The sequence below is a fragment of the Pleurodeles waltl genome, chromosome 10 (genome assembly GCF_031143425.1).
Source record: "Pleurodeles waltl isolate 20211129_DDA chromosome 10, aPleWal1.hap1.20221129, whole genome shotgun sequence".
NCBI lineage: Eukaryota > Metazoa > Chordata > Amphibia > Caudata > Salamandridae > Pleurodeles > Pleurodeles waltl.
This window is the reverse complement of record NC_090449.1, coordinates 658053681-658076692: the sequence shown is the minus strand read 5'-3', so window position 1 is coordinate 658076692 and position 23012 is coordinate 658053681. Positions and strand designations below refer to the sequence as shown.

The following is a 23012-nucleotide window of genomic DNA, read 5'->3' as shown; positions in this document are numbered from 1 at the left end:
GTAAGGCTGGGCTATATAAAATACCAGAGAAGTGGGTTCCTAAGAAATACAGTAATACATTTGGCTAAAGATCTGAATATTGCATAATCACCACCCAAAATAACAGATTGCTTTGGTTATATATTTGTAAGTGATTTATGGATGTACCTATGCAAGGATGATTCTAAGTCACTATAGATTTTTATATTAGAATTTTGGATACATTGTATTGTTAATGTTTTATGGAGTTTAATTTACAGGCTGGATATCTATATGGTGTCAACTTTCATTGTATGTTTGCATTTCTGTGACTTCTCATCATACGACGGAGAACAGCAAATCTTTATAAATTGAACATGTGGCATCATCTAGAGTGTTTTTCAATATATTTCTGAAAGGATTTTAATATGATGCCTTGCTGTAATCAAGTAACAGACAAAAAGCAGTGAATTATAGATACACGTTTGATAAGATTTGGGATTCACATTTTTGTACACAGTTAAGCCATATTTCCATTCTCGTTTAAGAGAAAAGGCGCTCATTTAAATGTCATTGCTTTCTAAACCTATCCTTTTAATTCTAGCCCTAAGACCATTTTAGCTCTGTCACCAGCTTTATTTAATCAAAAATACATACATGTATGTGCATAGAGGAGTGCTGGGTCCACCCTGCACATCTTTCTGCCTTTTAACCTGTCATTCACATTTTTCCTCTGCCCACTACAGCATAACATATGGGGAATAGGACACCCAACTTCTGCCATTGGCTTTCTTGCACAGTGAGCGAAGCCATTTTGATCACGTGCATTTCAGTGCCAGAGTAAATTTACCAATACTTTAATTTGCCAAAGCTTTTGTCTTTCAGTTGTTTTGTCATTTCAGTTGTTGTGTTTTTTTAAGTTTAATATTCAGTATGCAAAGCATTCAAAGTTTGTAGTGCCATTGTTTGCCCCAATAAGAATCATATTGTTCAGTGGCATGTGTGGCTTTATATACACATGCATGGCATAGTGTTGGGGATGGAGTCTTACAAGTTGTTTTTCTTGGAAGAATCTTTTTGAGTCACAAGATCAAGTGATTCCTCCTCTCAGTGATAGTGTGCATGGACATTGAGTCCTTTGTTAGATTGTTTCTCTCTGCTGTCTGGTTCGGACGTGTATTCCTCCGGCTCCAGTATTCCTCGGCTTAGTCTATTCCGAACTCTTCTTTCCATCTTTCTTTAAGCAACGGTATTGTATTTCGATTGCGTATTCTCTAATGAATTTGAATCAAATTTATTCACCAGGGTCGGTTGAACTGCCCTTTGGGGCATCAGCGCCCATCTTGGGTCAGTGGTATAGAGAAATGCAGGGCTAATGGAACACAATCCCTTTAGATTTTGCCCTCGATGCCTTTCAAAATTCATCTATTATCACCAGGTGTGTAATCTGTTTGTCCCTAGACCACAGGGAAGAAACCTGCAACGCCTGTCGGTCTTTCCGCTCCAAGAAGACTGAAGAGCGCCTTGGTTGGAGATGTCATCGAAGATGCTGGACAACACCCCTGGTATCTTCGGGTCAGAGCATGCGCAAGAGAAAATCCACCAAGAAGAGGCTTTTTCAATAGGAGATTCGGATGTTCAGTTGGACATTGAAAGCCAGCCTCTTACTTCTGCGCAACCTGTGAGTACTACCCTCATCCCCTATGTAAAGACTTTAAAGAAGCCACATAAGACTGCTGTCGGTCCACCAGTGCCTTCGGACCATGGTCGGATCTGACAGTGACATTTGGATGCCCCATCTTTGGGCTCAGCACAGACATCAACAAAGACAAATACGTCTTAGACATCGACCTCTGGATCCACACCTCATTCAGCCTTGTAACTGAGTCGAACCAATGACCGAGTGTTTCGGCTCCGACCCAAAAACCATCTACCTATGTTTTAGAGTCAAAGACTTTTATTCGTCAAAAGGCTTCAAAAGTTTCGGAACCGAAAATCCCTCTATCCAAAGACTCAAGTTTTTCCTCAGACTCAACAGTGGAGCCTATCCTTGAAACAATGAATGCTTGTGAGCACGAGATTCATATCCAAAAAGGAACAGGACAAATTATTGCATCTCCTCTAGTTCCAATTAAGAGGAAACTTGCTTTCCAGGAAACTTTAGCACAGCTCCTTCTCCTAAGAAGCTCTTCAAAGACAAGGCTCCAGTACAACCTAGGCCTTCTCCTCCACACTCTCCTGTACTTACCTTTATCCCCATAATCTCTTCAACCTATTGTGAAGCGACAATTTTCTCCACAAAGTTCACCATCACCTCAAGGAGATGACATGGAAGACATGTCACAAGACATGGACCATTGGGATTTCTTATGATATAGATCCCATACTCCCAAATGACCCCCGATTTATATCTTGCACGGCCTTCACTCTCTGAAGACGCAACATCTTATCAGCAGGTCATAACATGGTCAGCTGCCTATCATAATGCCCAAGTGCATTCAGAGCCAGTTGAGGAAGAGTTCATATTTGACACACTAACTTCTACCTACAAAGAAACTAAATTTCTTCCCATGCGTAGACATGCTACAGACATGTTAAAGAGCTTGTCAAATCTAGAGTAATTACTCTGAGTTGACAAAAAATACAAGGCAGCTCCTGCAGACCCTGTATACATTAGGTCACAATTGCCCCCAGATTACGTCGTGGTTAGTGTGGCACGTAAGCATGCCAACAGCTAATCAACAGGAGACGCACCTCCACCTGATATGAAAAGTAAGAGACTAGATGCAGCGGGTAAACGAGTAGCGGCACAAGCAGCCAATCGTTGACGGATCGCCAGTTCTCAAGCTCTTCTGGCAAGATATGATAGGGCCCACTGGGACAAGATGGAAGACCTTCTCCAGTATCTCCCAGAAGAACACTGTAAAAGGTGACAGGAGATAGTTTACGAGTGCCAAACTGTTTACAATAATGCATTAGGTGTGCCACTGAGGCTGCTGATACAGCCGTACAGGACATTAATATTAGCGGTATTATTAGAAGACCTGCTTTGTTAAGACTCAGACAGCATAGGCCATGGGGGCCTTATTCACTACACCACAAAAGGGTACTTTTTTAATCCACAATTTAGGGGAGGTTCTACCTCCCAAACAAAGCAAGGCACAAATTTTTTCAACATAGCTTTCTTTAGAGGTGCTAATAACGGAGGTAGAGGGAAGGTCTCCACCACTAGAGGTTCCACCCCAACTCATGCCAGTGACTGGCTCCACCTTCCACCAGCGCACACTTCACCAGTAGGGGGAAGACTACACCATTACTACCCCCAATAGTCTGCTATTATCACAGATCAATGGGCTCTATCAATTATCCAACATGGTTACTGTCTGTAACTCATTTCCAGTCCACCAAATATTCCTCCGTGCACTCATAAACATTTGCACGCCCATCTCACTCTCATAAAGGAAGAGGTACAATCCCTTCTTCTCAAAGGGGCTATAGAACCTATTCCCTATCACAGCATGATCTAGAAGTATATTCCCTATACTTCCTCATACCAAAGAAAGATGGCTCATTAAGGCCAGTTCTGGATCCCAGACCTCTCAACCTTTACATACTTTCAGAGCATTTTCATATGATCACTTTGCAAGATGTTATTCCCCTATTACAGCAAAAAGACTACATGACAGCATTAGATCTCAAAGATGCTATTTCCACATTCCCACACATCCAGCACATCGCAAATACCTAACTTTTGTCATTGCGGGAAAACATTATCAATTCAAGGTTCTACCATTCGGGGTGATGCAGTTATTAGGGATGATTGACTCCTGCATTGCCATCGTTCCTCCTGCCAGACTACACATGCGTCCATTACAGCAGTGTCTGTCTTGTCAGTGGTCTCAGTCACAGGGTCATCTTCAGAATCTATTGTTGTTGGACCGCCAGACTCACCCCTCTCTACAGTGGTGGAATCCCACCAACCTTTCAAAAGGGTGGCCCTTTCAAGGCCCTGTGCCTCAGATCCAAGGCAGATGGGATCCCATTCAACAAACGTATCAAATCAACTACTTAGAGTTACTAGCAGTCTTTCTAGCGCTAAAAGCATTTCTGCCACAACTCTCCCACAAAGTGGTTCTAGTCTGTACAGACAACAAACAACATGACAACTATGTATTATCTGCAGAAACGGGAAGGGAGGGCACTAATCTGTTATCCCTTCTAGCTCAGACAATTTGGAATTGGGTAATTCACAATCACATTCACATACTGGGAGAATATCTCCCAGGAAGGGACAATCAGTTTTCCGACCTCCTAAGCAGAATGCAGCAACAAGTCCACGAATGGGAACTTCACCCACAAGTACTTCACCAATACTTTCACCTCTGGGGAACACCAGAAATAAATCTCTTCGCCACCATAGAAAATTCAAAATGCCAAAACTTTTGTGTCCAGATACCCACACCCTCAGTCCAAAGGCAATGCTCTATGGATGAATTGGTCAGGGATATTTCCTTACGCTTTTCCACCTCTCCCACTCATTCAATTTCTGGCACGCAAACAGACAGACATCAGTCACCATGGTCCTTGTAGCCCCCATATGGGCACATCAACCTTGGTAGATGTGTCAGTGGTTCCCCACCAGAAACTTCCCAACAGACCAGACCTCCTGACTCAAAAGCAAGGTCAAATCAGACATCCATACCCCCAAAACACTTAATCTTGCAATATGGCTCCTAAAGCCAAAGACTTTGGATATTTACAACTTCCATCAAAATGTATAGACATTCGTAGAGGGGCACGTAAACCTACAACTAGACAGAGTTATGCTACACAATGGAAACAATTAGTATGCTACTGTCAACCTAAAGACATTGATGGCATGTGTAGCTGAAGATACTCATGCTTTGCATAAGTTCGCCATCTAGTGTTGGGCTTGGAGTGTTACAAGTTGTGAGTCACAAGATCGAGTGACTCCTCTCAGTGATAGTGTGTTTGGGCATCGAGTCCTTTGTTAGATTGTTTTCTTTCCGCCATCGGGTCCGGGCATGTTCCCTCTTGCTCCGGTAGATCTTGGTTCGGTACTATCTGAACTTTACTATCTTTCCTTTAAACACCGATATCGTTTTCAAATGCGTTTTCCTAACTACACTCGATCTAATTGTAGTGTCAGGATCGATTAAAAGCCCTTTTGGGCACCTGCACCCTTCTAAGGCCTTCTTGGGCCGTCTGCTTCACAGGCTCATGGATCGGACTCCATTTAGAATCTGCCCCCGGTGCCACGCCAAGTTCCCCTACACCGACCAACACTCGGTGTGCAACCTCTGCCTCTCTTCAGACCATAAGGAGGAAACCTGCGAGGCGTGCCGGTCCTTCCGATCCAAGAAGACTTTGCGGGATCGAAGAGCGCATCGGCTAGAGATGGCATCAAAGTCGACTGAACAAACGTCTGACATTTTCGGTGAGGAACAGGCGCAGATTGCCGTTTCCATCGCAGACTCCGATTTTAACCGTGACTCAGATGGGGACAGCCAATTTATTCCTGCGGTGCTGTACGTGAGTAAGGCAGCCCCTTGCCATCACCAAAAACATTTTAAAAAGTCAGCACAGAAGGCCTTGGGTCCACCACTGTTTGCCGGTCATGGTTGGACCCGAAAATTACATCTCGTTGACCAGTCCTCGGGTTCGGCGTGGAAGAAGGTAAAAATGCATTCAACCAAACAGACTCACGCGCCTGTTTCGGGACAGAGTCGTAAGATAGAAGCTTCCACATTGGAACTGAAACGTCAACATACCACCTCAGAGCTGAAACATCCAAGTTCCTCTTCGAAGTCAAAGCATCCAAGCTCCTCTTCGGAGCCGAAAAAACTTTAATCTGCTTCAGAGACAAACATTTTCGGCCCATTTGAAGCTGCCAGTCACCAAGCTTTCGGAGCATACTTTTGTGGGAATTAAACATGTTCGATTTTCAGAGGAATCAACAGACATTAGGCCCATTCTTGATGTCATGGACAATAAACAGAGGAAAATACAAAAGGATACAGGGGAAATTATTGCCTCTCCTCCTCCTATAACCAAGAGGAAACTGTCATTCCTAGAAGGTTTGGAATATATATATATATATATATATATATATATATATATATATATATATATATATATTGAAGCCAAAGACAGTACATTAGCCTTCTCCACTGCATTCTCCTTTCCTTCCTACTTCTCCACCACCTGATACTCCACCACCTTCACCCACACAGTTTCTATAGCTCTCCTGTCTCCTCACAAGGGGATATATGGATGACAATCCTTATAATATAGACCCATGGGATATGTACATTTCTGACCCAATTCCATCTAATGTCCCTGATCTGTATCTCACAAGGTTATCTCCACCTGAAGACTCCACAGCCTATAATCAAGTGATTGCTAGAGCAGCCACATACCACAATGTGCAGCTACCCTCTGAACCCATAGAGGATGATTTCCTATTCAACACCCTATTCTCTACACATAAACAGTACCAATGTTTGCCCATGCTACCAGGCATGCTAAAACATGCTGATAAAATTTTTAAGGAGCCGGCAAAGGCTAGCACCGAGGGTGGATAAAAAATGTAAAGCTGCACCATCAGATCCAATTTTTATAACACCACAATTGCCACCTGATTCTGTTGTGGTCAGTGCAGCTAGGAAAAGAGCAAATAGTCAGTCCACAGGGGATGCTTCCCCCCCTCCTCCCCCCCCCGGGAAAGCAAACTGCAAATTCGATGCAGCAGGCAAAAGAGTGGCAACTCAAGCTGCAAATCACTGGAGAATTGCCAACTCCCAATCTCTTTTAGCCAGGTATGACAGGGCCCATTAGGATGAAATGCTGGAGTTCATTGAATATCCCCCTACAGAAAATCAAAAAAGGGCACAGCAAGTAGTGGCAGAAGGACAAGCTATTGTCAACAATCAAATTAGATCCGCCCTAAGCCGCGGCTGACAGCGCAGCCGGGGGAATAAAAACTAGTGTTATGATCAGAAGGCATACTTGGTTGCGGACCTCAGGATTCAATTTGGACCAGAGGTGGATACCACCATTGAAAAATTAAAAAAGGACTCCGATACAGCAAAGGCCATTGGTGCCCTTTACACAACACCTTTTCGGGGCACTTTTCGTAAGTACCAATTCAGAGGGTGTTTTAAACCCCAAACATCAGAGGCCTCTACGTCCCAGCAAAAACCGGGCCAACAGAATTATTCTAGGGGATCTTTCAGAGGTTCCTATACAGGACACAGTTTCAGAGGTAGGGGCAAATCCACTGCCACAAGAGGTGCCTCCACCTCATCAAAGCAGTGACTTTCTCTGCATCCCCACATAGCACACATCTCCTGTGGGAGGAAGACAGCAACATTTCCACCATCATTGGCAACAAATTACATCAATGGTTATTGACTAGAACTCCTCTCCACTCGACCAAACATTCCCCCTTGTTCACACAGGCTTTCTCTGGAACACATTATTCTGCTAAAACAAGAGGTAGAATCTCCTCTACTCAAAGGTGCAATAGAGGTAATACTCATCAGTCAACAAGGAACAGGAGTGTATTCTCTGTACTTCCTCATAACAAAAAAGGATGGCACTCGCAGACCAGTCCTCGATCTCAAACCTCTCAAGCAGTACATTCTCTCAGAGCATTTCCACCTGGTCACTCTACAGGATGTCATCCCCTTGTTACATAAACAAGACTGTATGACAGCATTAGACCTTCCATATTCCTATACATCTAGCACAGCGCAAACACTTAAGATTTGTAATAGCAGGCAAGCACTACCAATTCACTACCAATTCAAATTGCTACCCTTTGGAGTAACAACAGCACCAAGGGTATTTACCAAATGCCTAGCAGTAGTTGCAGTATACCTCAGAAGACAATATATACATAGCTTTCCCTATCTGGATGACTGGCTAATAAGAGCCAGTACCATTAAAACATATCAACATCACACACTCTACACAATCAATACCCTACACAGTCTAGGGTTCACAATCAATAACCAGAAGGCTCACCTTCAGCTAGTGCAAATACAACCATATCTGGGAGCAATCCTCAACGCTCAGTCAGCATTAGCCTACCCAAGCCCACAAAGAATTCAAGCGTTTCAGTCTCATATCTCAACTACAATACAATCAAACTTGCACTGTAAGGTTTATTATGAAACTCTTGAGAATTATGGCATCCTGCATATCAATAGTGCCCAATGCACGTCTAAACATGAGACCCCTGCAACAGTGTCTTTCACAGCAATGGTCTCAGGCACATGGTCAACTTTACAATCTAGTGTTGTTGGACCACCAGACTTACAACTTTCTGCAATGATGAAATCACACCAACTTATCAAAAGGGTAGCCCTTTCAGGACCCTGTGCCACAGACCATAATCACCACGGATGCATCAGTGACAGGTTGGATAGCCCATCTCAACAATCTTAGAATGCAGGGAGAATGGGGCTCAATCCAGCAGACTTACCACTTAAACCACTTGGAATTGCTGGCAGTGTTAGTACTCAAAGCATTTGAACCACAAATCACACACAAAACAGTGTTAATAAGGACAGACAACATGACAACAATGTATTATCTGCAGAAATAAGGGGCCACACATTCATCTCAATTGCCCCTTCCAGCACAGGGCGATTCATAATCTCATTCACCTATTAACAGAGTTTTTCCCTGGGATATACAACCAACTAGCGGACATGTTAAGCAAGACACAGCAACAAATACACAAATGGGAGATTCACCTACAAGTAATTCAACACTACTTTCACAGGTGGGGAACACCACACATAGACCTTTTCGCAACAGGGGCAATTCTGTATGGATCAATTGGTCAGGGATATTTGTGTACGCTTTCCCCCCCTCTCCCACTAATTCCATTTCTGGTCAACAAGGTTTGTCACACCTTTCTTACTATGATACTTATAGCTCCCACCTGGGCATGTCAACACTGGTACACAACACTGTTGGATCTGTCTGTAGTACCACATCACAAACTCCCAAACAGACCAGACCTGTTGACTCAAAACAAGGGTCAGATCAGGCATCCCAATCTCCGTATGCTCAACCTGGCAACTTGGCTCCTGAGGTCATAGAGTTTGGATATCTACAAATTCCACCAGAATGTATGGACATTTAAAAGGAGGCATGTAAACCAACAACTAGACAGCGCTATGCAGCTAAATGGAAACGTTTTGTATGTTACTGTCAACTAAAAAACATTAATCCACTAAAAGCATCAGTACAGGGTATCGTATGTTATTTGTTTTATTTACAAAAAGCAAATCTTGCATATTCATCTATTAAAATTCATTTAACAGCAATATCAGCCTACCTCCAAAACAGACAGCACACTTCTTTGTTTAGAATTCCTGTCATAAAAGCTTTTATGGGAGGGCCTTAAGGGTTATTCCACCTAGCGCTCCACCAGCTGCTGCCTGGAATCTTAACATTGTGCTTACAAGGCTTATGGGTCCACCATTTGAACCCATGCGTTCTTGCGCTCTTCAATTTCTATCATGGAAAGTTGCTTTCATGGTAGCAATTTCTTCCTTAAGAAGAGTTAGTGAAATTCAAGTATTCACTTTAGAAGAACCTTTCTTCCAAATTCACAAACACAAAATAGTACACAGGACAAATCCAAAATTTCTACCCAAAGCAGTTTAAACATTTCACATCAGTCAGTCAGTGGAATTGCCAGTCTTCTTTCTACAGCCAGATTCAGTTGCTGAAAGAGCTCTGCACACTCTTGATGTTAAAAGAGCTATCATATACTATATAGACAGAACAAAAGATTTAAGAAAATCTAAACAACTTTTTGTGGCTTTTCAACAGCCTCATAAGGGTAATCGTATTTTAAAACAGAGATTAGACAGGTGGATAGTAAAGTATATTCAAACTTGCTATCTCAAAGCTAAATGGCTACTATTAGTGACTCCGAAATATACCAATGGCAGACATATGCAAAGCAGCCACATGGTCTACACCACACACATTTACAAAACACTGTTGTGTGGATGTGTTTTCTCGCCAACAAGCAAATGTTGGTTAAGCAGTGCTTAAAAAACTATTTCGACTCCTTCAGGCTAGCCACTATTTATTTTAGTAGGGGACTGCTTTTCAGTCTATGCAACGCATGTGTATCTGCAGCTACACATGCCATTGAATGGGAAATGTCACTTACCTAGTGTACATCTGTTCGTGGCATGTAGAGCTGCAGAATCACATGCGCCCTCCCTTCTCCCCGGATGCCTGTAGCCGTTGTGGTACTTTCTTATATAAATATATATATACATTGAAGGACATCTTCTTTACTTACTATATATATATGTTCATATACAGTTCTTCACTCCTTACTTCACTCTCCTGCGGGAAAACAATCTAACAAAGGGCTCTATGTGCATGCGCACTCAACGAGTAGAGGAGTCACTCGATCGCCTGACTCAGAAAGATTATTTGAAGAAAAACAACTTGTAACACTCAGAGTCCAACACTAGATGGCGGACTTATGCAAATAATATGAATCTACAGCACTACATGCCACGAACAGATGTCTACTGGGTAAGTAAAATTTTCCTTGCGACGTGCGTAAAAGCTAAAAAGGGTGCCTACACCTGTTCAAAGTACACCTGCCTATTAAGAAGCACCTGTACAGTTCTATTAAAATGATATGCAATGGTTAATTTACAATTTTTATTTGAAGCAAATAGCTGCTACATTTATTGCTAAGACAATATTTATTTTTCTAGCATAATGACTAATTAACGCCATTACTGTAATTCACGTTTTAAATTCTTCAAAAAGTCATAAATGGTGGAGTTCATTTTTAAAAGTTATTGTTTAATTTCCTCATAGAGGATATTATCAGCTGTGTCATAAATTTGAAAGCTACATCTCAGGTTCGCTCCAGATGACTTAAAAGAACTTCTGTCGAAGAGGTTCTTTTAAAACTGGCTTTGGAACACTGGTCTGAGATTTTTTTCCCTTTCGTTTGAGATAATGAATCAAAGTAAGAGACCGGAATACATTTCATTCAAAATAATAAAAGGAAGTTTGGTAATCTAAATGCCATTAGCTTTTAAGTGATCTGTAAGAAGATTTGTTGGTAAATTCTGGGATAATATCACACACAGATAACTTTAAAACATAACCCTCTCCAAACCAACAGTCGATAGTCACAGCAAAAAGAGATTTCTACAAGGTGGGTACTAAAATTCAGAATTTTCCATTTAAAAAAAAAATTGTTTCCATGTAATTGTGCAAAGCATTAAGTCCACATTAGCACCCAATAGGAGCCCGATCCATAATAATTATATTTTCAGCTTATAATTGGGTGTTATATTTATAATTATCTAAAATGGAAGGGGATATAGCCGCAAAATCAAGAAGTTGCAGATATCATATATACAGTGAGAGCAACAGGGATGCCAATGGGCATCCCCTACATCAGTGATACTCAAATTATGACCTGGGGGACAACTGCGGCCCTCCTAAACTTCACGTGTAGCCCCCAGATTAACAGCAGCACTGGACTTCTGTTCACTTCAGAAAGCACTAACATTTAGAAAGAAGTGAAATAAATGGAGAAGCTTCCATTTACAAGCTAACTGTAGTAAAGGAAAATAAGCAAATAAAGTATCCTGTACTGTTTAACTACCCAAAAAGCTCCACTCCCATCCTGCCCTCGGGCTCTCCACAGACCATAATTTGTGGCCACAGAGAAAATGCTTGTGAGTATCTAGGCCCTACATTAACCCATTATAAAAAGTGATTCTTCATGTTATTCTCTGATTTGAGACCACTTGGATTTTAGCCCCAGTGTTACTGTATAGGGTGATTAAAATCCTTTAAAGTAATGGTTCCCAACCTTTTGATTCCCAAGGACCCCTCACTAAATCATTACTGGAAGCCAGGGATCTCCAAGCAAATTGTACGATTTAAATTTCAAACATTAAAACAGTAATTTCCAAAAAATACACAAACAAGTACACACCAAACAAATACTCGAATTACTAAAGATATAATTATTTTACATTGAAAAAACATCCAAAAATCAAAACATTTTAATGGGAAAATTGGCACTTCATCTCAGCGACTAACTTTTCAATATTTGGTTTTATTTGGGAAAGCTGAATTCTCAGGTTCGATTCTACGTTTCCCAATTGATTTCTATTTTTATTTTTAGGTACAGAAGAGCTGAGAAAGCTTTTTCACATAAATAGGTGATGGGCAAAGGAAGTAAAACCACAAGGGCCTCTCTCCTTTCCATAACGTCTCTGTCACATGTAATTAATTTGTTTTATAGCTCTTCTCATACCATTGTAGGGTGTTGTAGCACTTTACAGGGGAATAAAAGGTGTAGGATTCACATGTCATGCACACTGATAGATATTTTCTAAGAGTGCTTGGTCTGGAGAAGCAAAAACTCAGGATTCGGAACATAAAACAGTGGTTAGCGTTGACTTTAATAATAAGAAGCAAGCCCTTTTTAGCAGCATAAGGAAAATTAGGCTGTTGAAAAACATAACTTTCCAATTTGCACCATGCAGTGTGTTTTTTTTTTATATTTATCACTTCCTTTGTGCAGCAGTTTTAAAAGCACTGCAAAGTTTCTTGTACATCCAGCACAAGACAAGCAAAAATAAAAGCATCAAGATAACTCTGGTAATTAATGTACCTGCTGGAGACAGAAATGAGTTTTGTCTACTGGAAGCTTTGGCTTATCTAAGGGAGCGCAGATGGCTAATATGCCTGCTGTAAAGAAAGTGTATCATGCAAAGGACAGTATTTTTGTGCATAGCACAGTGGGTTACTGCTTTTGTTACAGAAATTCTGTGGCATTGATTAAACAGAGTCTTGTGTGGAAATTGAGGCCTGATTGGAGTCAGAGTTGCCTGAGTTGTCACCGCCTCTGAGGGAGGGAGAGTCTGAACCAGTTGCACTGAGTGCTGCCAGTTCCTGCACCACTTTCTGTTGTTCCTTCATGGCTTGTGATCTGAAGGGGGCTGCCTTCTCTGGGCTCTTCAGTTTTTTCCTTGGGGACCTTGAGTCAGGATTATGGGAGGAGGATCCGGGAGAGTCCCCCACTCGGGTGAAAGTATCAATCCAGTCCCAAAGTGCTGTAGAGGTAGTAAAGAACTGCACTTCATTGTTGTAGGTCACACGCAGTTTGCCATGAAATAGCACTGCTTATTGTATGTTCAGGGAACAAAGATGCTTTTTCGCTGCCAGGCAAGAGGACTGTTTAATTTGGACTTCTCAGGAGAAGTAGAGAAATATCACTTTCTGATTTTCTACTTTGAGGTCTCCCTTGATCTGGGCTTGGTCAAAATGTGGTCTCAGTTGTGGTAGTACAATAATTTAGCTACTAGAAGTCAAGGTAGTGCCCCGGACACAGGGGGCCGCACCGGCACTCGGTGAGTTCATTCCAGGGAGTAATAGGCACGCCACGCCGCCCCTTTGGCTTTCTTGTGGAGCCATTTCTCCAAATAAGCCACCATTTCCTTGCAAGAGTCTTCAGTTAATTCTGGGAGCCCGATAATGCATCTATTGTTCCTTCTAGCCCTGTTTTCTGTGTCCTCTTCCCTCCTCACTAGTTCCTTAGTCTTGACTTCTACTGGGGTTAATCGGTCCAGCACAGTTGTCATTTCAGGAGCAATTTTGGCCAGGGACCCTTCAGTTGTTGTTCTCAGCTAAGCGTCTGTGTTCATCTCTAAGTAGACCAATGTCTGCTTCAACAGTATAATTTTTTTATTCTAGTGCCTCACAGGAGGCCGTAATAGCCTGCAGGACAGCGTCTAGAGCTGCATGTTGGTGGTGTGATCGAGCACTCTCTAGGGGAAGATTCTGATGGACATCCGTGCGGGGGTGCGACTTCAGGGATGCGCTTGGGTCAATAATGTCCTTTTTCTTGAAATATTTGCCCATTGTAGGAGTGCTATGTGTGGGCCTACTGTGGACATAAGGGTAGGACCATGTCGAAGGGTCACTTTAAAACCTTAAATATTGGAGGAGAAGGAGGATATGTAAGGCTCTAGGCTTCCAGCTGTGTTCTGCTCTTTCTCTCAGGAGCTAGCAGGGCAAGTGTAGGTGGTGGGCATAAGAACTACTTTGGTAGACAATTGTTCTACTGTTTCGCTTTCATTTGGTCACTATAATAGCAGCTAAATTACAGTACATACATTGCATACAAATAATACAGTTGGGGCTTAAATTATGAACACAACTCATGGTCAAATATTTGATCAGAGTTTCTGCCACCCATCAATTCTGGCTAGTCAATTATGCGTTTTGCACTCTTCGTACCCTAATTTAGTGCTGATGTTTCTGGTCACTAAACAGATTAATTAAGTCTTTCGGGGGAAGTCGGTTAGAACTTGTTATTGTAGATCCAGTTATATGATGGAGGAGGAGCCAGTAAGAAAGCCCACACACCCTGTAGTAGCAAAGCATATGGTAGCCCTCCACACCTAGCCACTGAAAAGTTACGAGTGTTTAAGTGCAGGTGAAAACAACTGCAACACTTCAGTGTGAAATATCAAGTGAATTTCTTTATAACATGAATTACAGATTATAATTACATGAAATATTTGCACAGAAATGAACAAGGACCATTTTCATATCCGATTAATCAAGGGGTTCTTATTCAAGTGCAGCACTCCAAGAATGTTCATCTTTTTTGATCCTTTGGTGCTTACACGTTGAACAGGCGAGTTGATAACTATTTTGAACCTGTAAGGAGCTTGAAGCCAAAAATATTTTGAAATCCTAAACTTATTTCCTATTTCATAAAAAGTGCACGAGAAAACCAAATGTTGTCATTCTCCACTTCCCAGGGCAGTCTGACATGAATTCAGTCGATACAGTTGTGTCTACCGAAGTGTGCTTCTTTTTGATTTGTTTGTGTCGAAAGTTACTACATAACACATTTTTTCTATGACTTCCAGGGGATTAGAGCTCGCATATTGGAAACTGTTGTTATGCTGATTCTTCTTGCACTTCTTATTCTCGGAATTGTATGGGTGGCTTCAGCTCTCATTGACAATAGTCCAGCCAGCATGGAGTCTCTATACGGTAGGATCTTTATCATTCATTATAATACATTGTCTTGCGATCCTTCTTGTGCTGATGCAAGCCTGTCACTTTATTGCTCAATACATGTCCCAGTGGTAACAACTGCCACTCATCTTTATTCATTTTTAAGTTGAAAATAGCTGTGTTTATGCTTGTTTTGTTGATACAAAAAACGCTGCCAAAATTGTTTTTCTTTTAATGTTAACATTACATTTTGCCTAATCGTAACATCTATTTACTCAAGTATTGGAACATTCATAGATTCAGTTGCTTGAATCATTCCCTGTAGTCGAGAAGGGAGTCCCACCAAATAATAGCAATGCAAAGTTAAATATGTAACATGAAGGTCGTAGGCCCTTCAATTTTCCAGCCTATCATACTCTATTAAAAAAGAGACCAAACTTATCTGTCAGCCAATCCGGCTGCGTTGCGCTCTAGAACAGCCCTGACAGAAGCTCCATTCCCTCAATTTTCTACCGCACGTCGTGCCAGAGAGTCTCCACTGAGCTCTGCTCAGTTATTTACTTCTTGGATACATTCAAGAAAGATTTTCTATAGATCTGTGCTAGGAAAGTACCATGGTCCCACAGTGTTGTTCTTCAGAAAATGCTGACACTGTCTTCTTTTCATCATGTCACACAAGAAAAAGAAAAGTCTATTCAGGGCCTGCAGCACCTGTGGAAACAATAGGCTGCACTCAGACAAAGACTGCATCTATTGCCTCTACCCGGACCATTCTGCAGAAGACTGTAAGGTATGTCCTACGTTTTCAACTAAAACTTTAAAGGACAGGAAAGCAGAGCTGCTAATTTGGCTGCAAAAGCTCAAGACCTGAAAAGATTCAGTTTCTGACTGATGGTGAGGACTCCTTTGCTATCTCTAGAAAGTCCTATAAGAGGGAAAGATCACCCCATTCTAGATCTTCCTCTGATCAGGCAAAGGAAAGCCACAAAAGGGCTGCAGTCTTTCAAAATCTCCTCAAGAAGATAAATATTCTTCAAGAAAGTAGAAATAACTGCCTCCTCAGAAAAGGCCAGGAAAGTAACCTCTGAGCCGCCTACACCCCTCCTATGGTTCGACATTACTTAGAAAACCTTCCTCAGTTCTGCCGACAGATCCATTGTCAACGAGCATCCCACCGTCGATGAGAAAATCGTTGTTGATGAAGAAAAAGTACAATGCGGCATTAGCAACAACAACGTTTACAGTTGCAACAATGTCCACCTGTTCTTCCTTCTTGTTGATGACATCCTCATCTATGATATCTATGACCAGTCTGTCGATGCTGAAGATCCACAGCTCCACCGTCAACACAGATTATTTTACCGAGGATGACAAACACCTGTGTCGACTACTTCGTTGAAGGCAGACAACATGAAAGTACAAGACCCGTCATCGACCTTGTCGATGACAGTAAAAATTCCAGAACAACACAAAAGCAAAGTTTCGACACAAGAATACACATCTCCAAGCAGAGACACCCCTGATACCAGTCCATCTCTTGGAGGAAGAAGACTGACGAGCAGGCCCCCTTTGGGGTCACCCATAGTCCCTCCGAGCTACATGTGAAGTGCCAAGAGGAAGGTTATGACGAAGGATATGAACACCATAAGATTCATCATTCACAAAAACAGTTTTCAGGAAGAGATATCTTGGTCTACCTAGCTCTATGATTTCGGATTTACAACTCATGCTCTCAGACTATGGTATGTGGTTTCCATCTTCTACAGTTTCTGAAGAACAAATTTCCACAGTTACGACACCTCCCGCTGCTCAGTCATCCACTCCGCAGGCCTACGTTATTGTCTACTTCAGGAAGGCATACACCCCAAACAGATACCTTTGAGGAAGAGAGAGATGAAGGGGAGCTCCATGACACCGGTTCAGAATAGGATGACTGCCTTATCCCTACACTGTCATCTTCGTCACCCACTCCAATAGACTCACACTCGAAGATATTGGGGGTCTCACAATCTGCTGGAAAGGGAAGCTAAAAGATCTGCTCTCCCTATGCCCACTAAACAGATGCACTGTTTTTCATATGACTTCAAAGAGCCACTCCAGAAAAGTGTAATGTACATCCCCATAGTTATGTATACCTGGGAAGAGGGCTTAAAATTAATGAAAAATCTGGCTACAGTAACAGCGGTTCTTCGACGCCTAGACAAAAAATACAGTGCCCCGGAAGACGCCCAGGCTTGTCTAACTGGCCACCCAAAGCCGCATTTAGTAATTAAGCAGGCAGCCCAGAGATCTAAAAACCTGTCCGCTCCGATTTGTGCACCTCCAGATAAAGAGGGACGATGCTTGGACAATATTGGTAAGCGTTTTTCTTCAATGTCTGGGCTAACACAGTGGCAAATTCCCTGACTGTTTTGAGAAGCTATGATCAGCAGCTATTGCCTGAAATCACCCATTTACAGATCAACTTCCAGAAGTAGCTAAGATAGAAGGTAAGGTAGAAGCCAAGAAGATCTAAGAAGCGGAGTGCACATCCGCTGAGATCATAGACTGTGCTTTGTGTATCGCCACTGCTGCATTTAGAGAACTTACAGGTTCTGCGGTACTTTGGCGACAAGGTTTGCTTAAGGCTACCTCTCTTTCAGACAAAGTGCAAAATAAGATTTTGGATCTTCTCTTTTACGGAGAAGGTCCTTTTCGGGAAAAATCTCGATGAGGCCCTGCACGTAATTAAGATGGACATGGACCCAGCCAGATCCCTTGGAGCCTTCCAGTTCAAAAAGTTGTCTTTTGTGGAGTTAGAATAAGAGGAATGTCATCAATCAGGGGAGGCTCTCAGCAATACCGATATCCCTCCTATACACCTACCCTCACAGCAGTCTTTTCCGCATTACGTCCAGACACAACAACCTCAAGTGGCCTGCAACAGGCCGACACCCAGAGGAAGAGCAGCACGTCAGGAAAAAGAAGCGGGTCGTCACCAATTACCTGTTTCAGGCTCTGGCTACTCCTGTATGTCCACCACTCAGGCCAGGAGGAAGAATATTCCAATTTACCCAAAATTAGAAGAAGGCTCCTAGACCTTGTTCAATTTGGTCACTCCCTAGAGTTTATTTAGATCCCATCATCAAATCCACCACACACCTTCTTTCCAAAATATTTACAATTGCTCAGATTGGAGGTCAAGACCATGGCATGAAAGGGAGTGATAGAGTCCCTTTTTCACAAAAAGGAAAGGGTTTCTATTCTTGTTTCTTTCTCATTCGCAAGGAGTGAAAAGAATAGTGGCCTAACCTCGGTCTCTGAGATCTCAACAAATATCTAAAAAAAAACAATCATTCCACAATGTCTCAATGCAAAATATTCTCCTACAACTAAATTATACGTAAATTCCAGACTTGCAGGATGCATATTTTCACATCCCCATCCATCCTTCCCACTGAAAATACTTGTGATTCACCGTAGCCAGCAGCAACTACCAGTTCAGAGTTCTTCCTTTTGGCCTGAAGTCAGCCCCAGGGTATTTACAAAGTATCTGTCTCCTGAAGCAGCCTTTTTAAGGAAACAAACACCACTTGTTCCCATACTTAGATGACTGGCTAGTCAAGACACATTCAGATTGTGTAACACATAAGTCAACAGAAGCCTGCATAACCCTGTTCAGCGACCTGGGTCTTACTCTGAGCTGGAAAAAAATCAAATCCTCAATCATCGAGAATTACAACCTTTTTGGGAGCGACACTAGATACTGTCAACAAAAGGCTTGCCCCACATCAGAAAGTCAAATAAAGCTCATATCATTGGCAAAGTCTGTTCAGCGAAAAGAGTCTTTCTGTACACCTCTATAAGCCACTTTTCAGGATGATGATGATGTCATGTGTTCCTCTGTTTCCATTCTGCTATCTAAGGATACAACCCCTCCAGGAAGAATTAGATCACCAATGGGTACAAGCGTCGGGTTAGTTTGACGATGCCATCAAAGTTACTGCAGACATGATCAAAGCCATATCTTTGTGGACACTAAAGGCATGCCTTGCAGTAGGCCTGTCTATCCGTGCTCAACCCTTCCCGTTCATCATTACCACCGACGCTTCCCTGAAAGGATGGAGCTTATCTCCAGGACTTACAGGTCAGCAGCAAATGGCACAAATCTCATCAGAGCTGTCACATCAATCTGCTTGAGCTCAAGGCAATACATCTTTCTTTGCAGGCTTCCCTTTCCAACATAAGGAACTCAGCGATTCTCATAAGAACGGCCAATACAACAATGATGTACTACACAAACAAACATGGGGGGCACGTTATTACTTCCCCTCTCTCGAGAGTCGCAAGACATCTGTAATTGGTCCATCTGAAATGGAGTGCATCTAAGAGGGGAGCATGTCCCAGGGAAACAAAACAAGATAGCGGACACTCTCAGCAGACTAAAGTCTTCTTGCCACAAGTGGAAGTTGAATCAGGAGGCAATCAACAAGATATTCTTGCACTGGGGCAAACCCAAACTAGACCTCTTTGCAAACCTCAAGAACACCAAATGCAGATTCTTTGCAAGCTGGCATCACCATCGGGGTTGCGCGGGAATGCATTTTTGAGGGCATGGTTTGGAATCTTTGCCTACGCTTTTCCACCCGTTCCCCTGATTCCTGGGGTTTTCACGAAGATGAAGATCAAACCTTACAGAAGGATACTGATAGCCACAAGATGGCCTCACCAACATTGATTTACAGAATGTCTTCTATTGTCAGTGAAATCCCACATCCCATTAAAGGTATCACCTTATCTTCTATCAATAAGCGAAGGCCAAGTCCTGCACCCAAATCCTGTCTTTTCACTTATCCACCTGCCTCCTGAAAACAATAAATTAACCTGTCTGAACATCCTTCCTGAATGTAAAGAGATCATTTCCAGGGCCATAACGGACAGTACGAACAAAATGTACTCTCACAAGTAGAAAAGATTTTGTTTATGATTTCAACAGGGGTGGATTATTTAGGGTTTTCCTCCTGTCAGACGTCCCCCTCCATCATGGCGTTTGAACATGGTGCTATCACAGCTCATGTATACCTATTTGAGCCTATTCACAGAGAGGGTTTAAAGTACTTATCTTGGAAAGTTGCTCTCCTTGTGGCCCTGACTTCTGCCAGACATGTCAGTGAGATCCAAACTCACTATTCAGGCACCCTTCCTACGATTTAGAGATGACAGGGTAATCCGTCGCACAAACCCTAAATTTATCCCTAAAGTCCCTATGGACTTTCATCTCAATGAGCTTTTGATCTTAAAGACCTTCTTTCTGAACCCTTCAGCACTGGCTGAAAGAGCTCTTGATTCCCTGGACGTCAAGAGATGCATCAAATCCTACATAGACAAGACCATGACTTTTCATAAATCTAGTCAGCTATTTGTGGCTTACACAGCACCACGGAATGGGAAACCCTTTTCCAAACAGAGCATAGCTAGATGGATAGCAGCTGCAATTCGCTTTTGTCATCAGTCAGCAGGAAAGCCATTACAGACGTCAGTGCATGCTCATTCCACAAGATCTAAATCAAGCTCAACTGCACTGTTTGCTGCTGTGCCACTCCAAGACATTTGCAGAGCAGCTACCTGGAAGAGTAGTAATACCTTTACACAACACTACTGTTTGGACTCGGCCCCTTAAGAGGATGTTGCAGTAGGCCAAGCAGTGGTAAGGCATATTTTTTAATAAAGGGGAGCTACCTCTTTCTTCCCACCATTCTCGTTCCGCACATTGCATAAGGTATAAAGTGTTTTTTTCTTTATAACGTCATATTGAAATGTTTTTTTAGATGTTTAACCACGTCGTATGAGTTTTAGACAGTTATGTCATAAAGGATACTATGTTTGGATATAAATGCTTCTTAGGGGATATCTTGATACAATTGTATCCTTAACTTCTCATTGTGCAGTATGCCATCACTACTGTTTTATACTCTGATTCAAGCATGTGAATCTATGAAAGTTCCAATACTGGAGTAAGAAAATAAGTTACTTACTTGTAACTGTATTTCTCCAGTATTGGAATCTTTCATAGGTTCACACGCGACCCACCCTCCTCCCCTGAGAAGCTCATCTTTCTGTTCTATGTGTGGTTCTTCTGCACTTGTGCTATGGCAAATCTGAGCTTCTTTCAGTATTGTTCTAGAGGGAAATGCAGCCTGGTTGGCTGACAGATAAGTTTGGTCTTCTTTTTTAATAGACTATGATAGATAGCAAAATTGAAATATATATTGTTAAATGGTTATAGAGAATGATTCAAGCATGTGAATCTATGAAAGATTCCAATACAGAAGAACTACAGTTACAGGTAAGTAACTTATTTTCTGACTTCTAAAACGCTTCTGCTTCTAACATGCTTCACAAAAAGGTCATTTCAAGGGATATAACTTTGTTCCTGGCCTGATTTCACATATACTTTGCTTTAAAATACTCTAGGAATGTTTTAGTGGAGAACTAGGCTCTTCTGGGGTTAGGACACCGATATATAAAATGTGGTTTAAAAAGAATAGTGCTTAATGGTACAGAGAAATGAGCAAACTCTTTTATCATGCATTTATTGGTTTTGGAGTTTTTAAATAGCCACAAGGGTAAAGTTGGAGGCCAGAGTTTGCCAGTAAGCTTAGGCCAGATGTACAATTTACTGGTGGCAAACTACTGGTTTAAATTTGCGACCCATATTTTTGTGACCAGTAAAGAATTTTAAGAACCGATCTGTGCACTAATACACAATGGAAATACATAAGTGCACTTCTAAATGAATTGCAGCAGAGCTGAAAAATTAAGGTAATCTTCCTTTCAAATTAAATTGCGAATGGACCACTGCCTAATACCAATTTAATTTTTTTCGACATTCAAAAGTGAGATAGGGTCCGCAAGTGACCTCTTCCCGTTTGTGAATGAGTTACCACCCATATTTGGGTGTTCAAAACTTTTCCATGGTATAGATAGTAATAGTTATTTGGAATAGACATCTACAACATTCCTCTCAAAATAGCGCCTCCTTATCCTTTTCTAAACCTATGTTTAGAGTCAATAAAAAGGTTACAGGCTCCTAGAATGTGTTTAATACATTGCTAAAATCAGTTTTTTGGCCAAAACTCTGAATTTAAGTGTTTGCAACTGAGAAACTTGATTTCTACGTCTGGCCTAAAGGCCCTATGTTCCCCGTTAGGCATTGTGGATGGTACAGAGGGTCATACGTTTTATTCTGAACTCAATTAGGAATTGAGTTGAATTAAAGATTGTTTGTAGTGTGCTTATCCCGAATGCATTGCGACAAAGTGTTCCGCGAGGAGGTGCATAGAGCCATAATTGAATATTTCGTGCAGGATCAGGGCTCAGTTGTCTCCCACACCATTCTATGGGAGTCGTTCAGAGTTGTCATTCAGGGGACTTGGTAGGGGTGGGGGGAGGTTTGTATGGCCAAACAGGTGGGGTGTTGCACACACTGCAACATAACCTGTTGCATCTCGAGTCCAGAGTAGGGCTCTAGAGATACAGTTTTCTCAGATACGAGCGAGTACGTTCTGGCATGCATTTGCAGCAAATTAAATGATTATGAGAAGGCCGCACAGAGAGAGGCACATTACTTGCCCAAGGAGAGCAGAGACCGATGATACGAAGAAGGCGTCAGCGCAGGCAAGACTCTGGCAGGTATGCTGTGCAAACAGCTATATTGCTGAATTGCACACTGAGGACAGCGATGCAGCGGTGTGTGAGGTATCGGTGGAGAGGGAAATCATTAAATACTACTCCTCCCTGTACCAGACCACACAGACGGTCAAGCCCTTAAAGCTCAGTTTATTCATTGATATGCTACAGCTCCTCTGGTTCAAGTATGGCCACCATACATTTTTAGAAGAACCCTTCACAGTGGAAGACGTGGTGCCGGTGATAATTGCACTCCCTGGGGACAAGACTCCAGGCTTGGATGGACATACAGCTGCGTTTTATATGGAATA

At 42.1% G+C, this 23012-nt stretch overlaps 1 protein-coding gene across 1 annotated transcript in view; it reads left to right on the top strand.

Moving 5' to 3' along the window:
- The window catches only part of LMBR1 (limb development membrane protein 1), a 785226-nt gene that overhangs the window by 440924 nt on the left and 321290 nt on the right, over positions 1-23012 (top strand). Inside the window, exon 6 of the mRNA XM_069211146.1 lies at positions 14943-15069. Coding sequence (XP_069067247.1) covers positions 14943-15069 — 127 coding nt within the window. The remainder of the gene's footprint in view (positions 1-14942; positions 15070-23012) is intronic.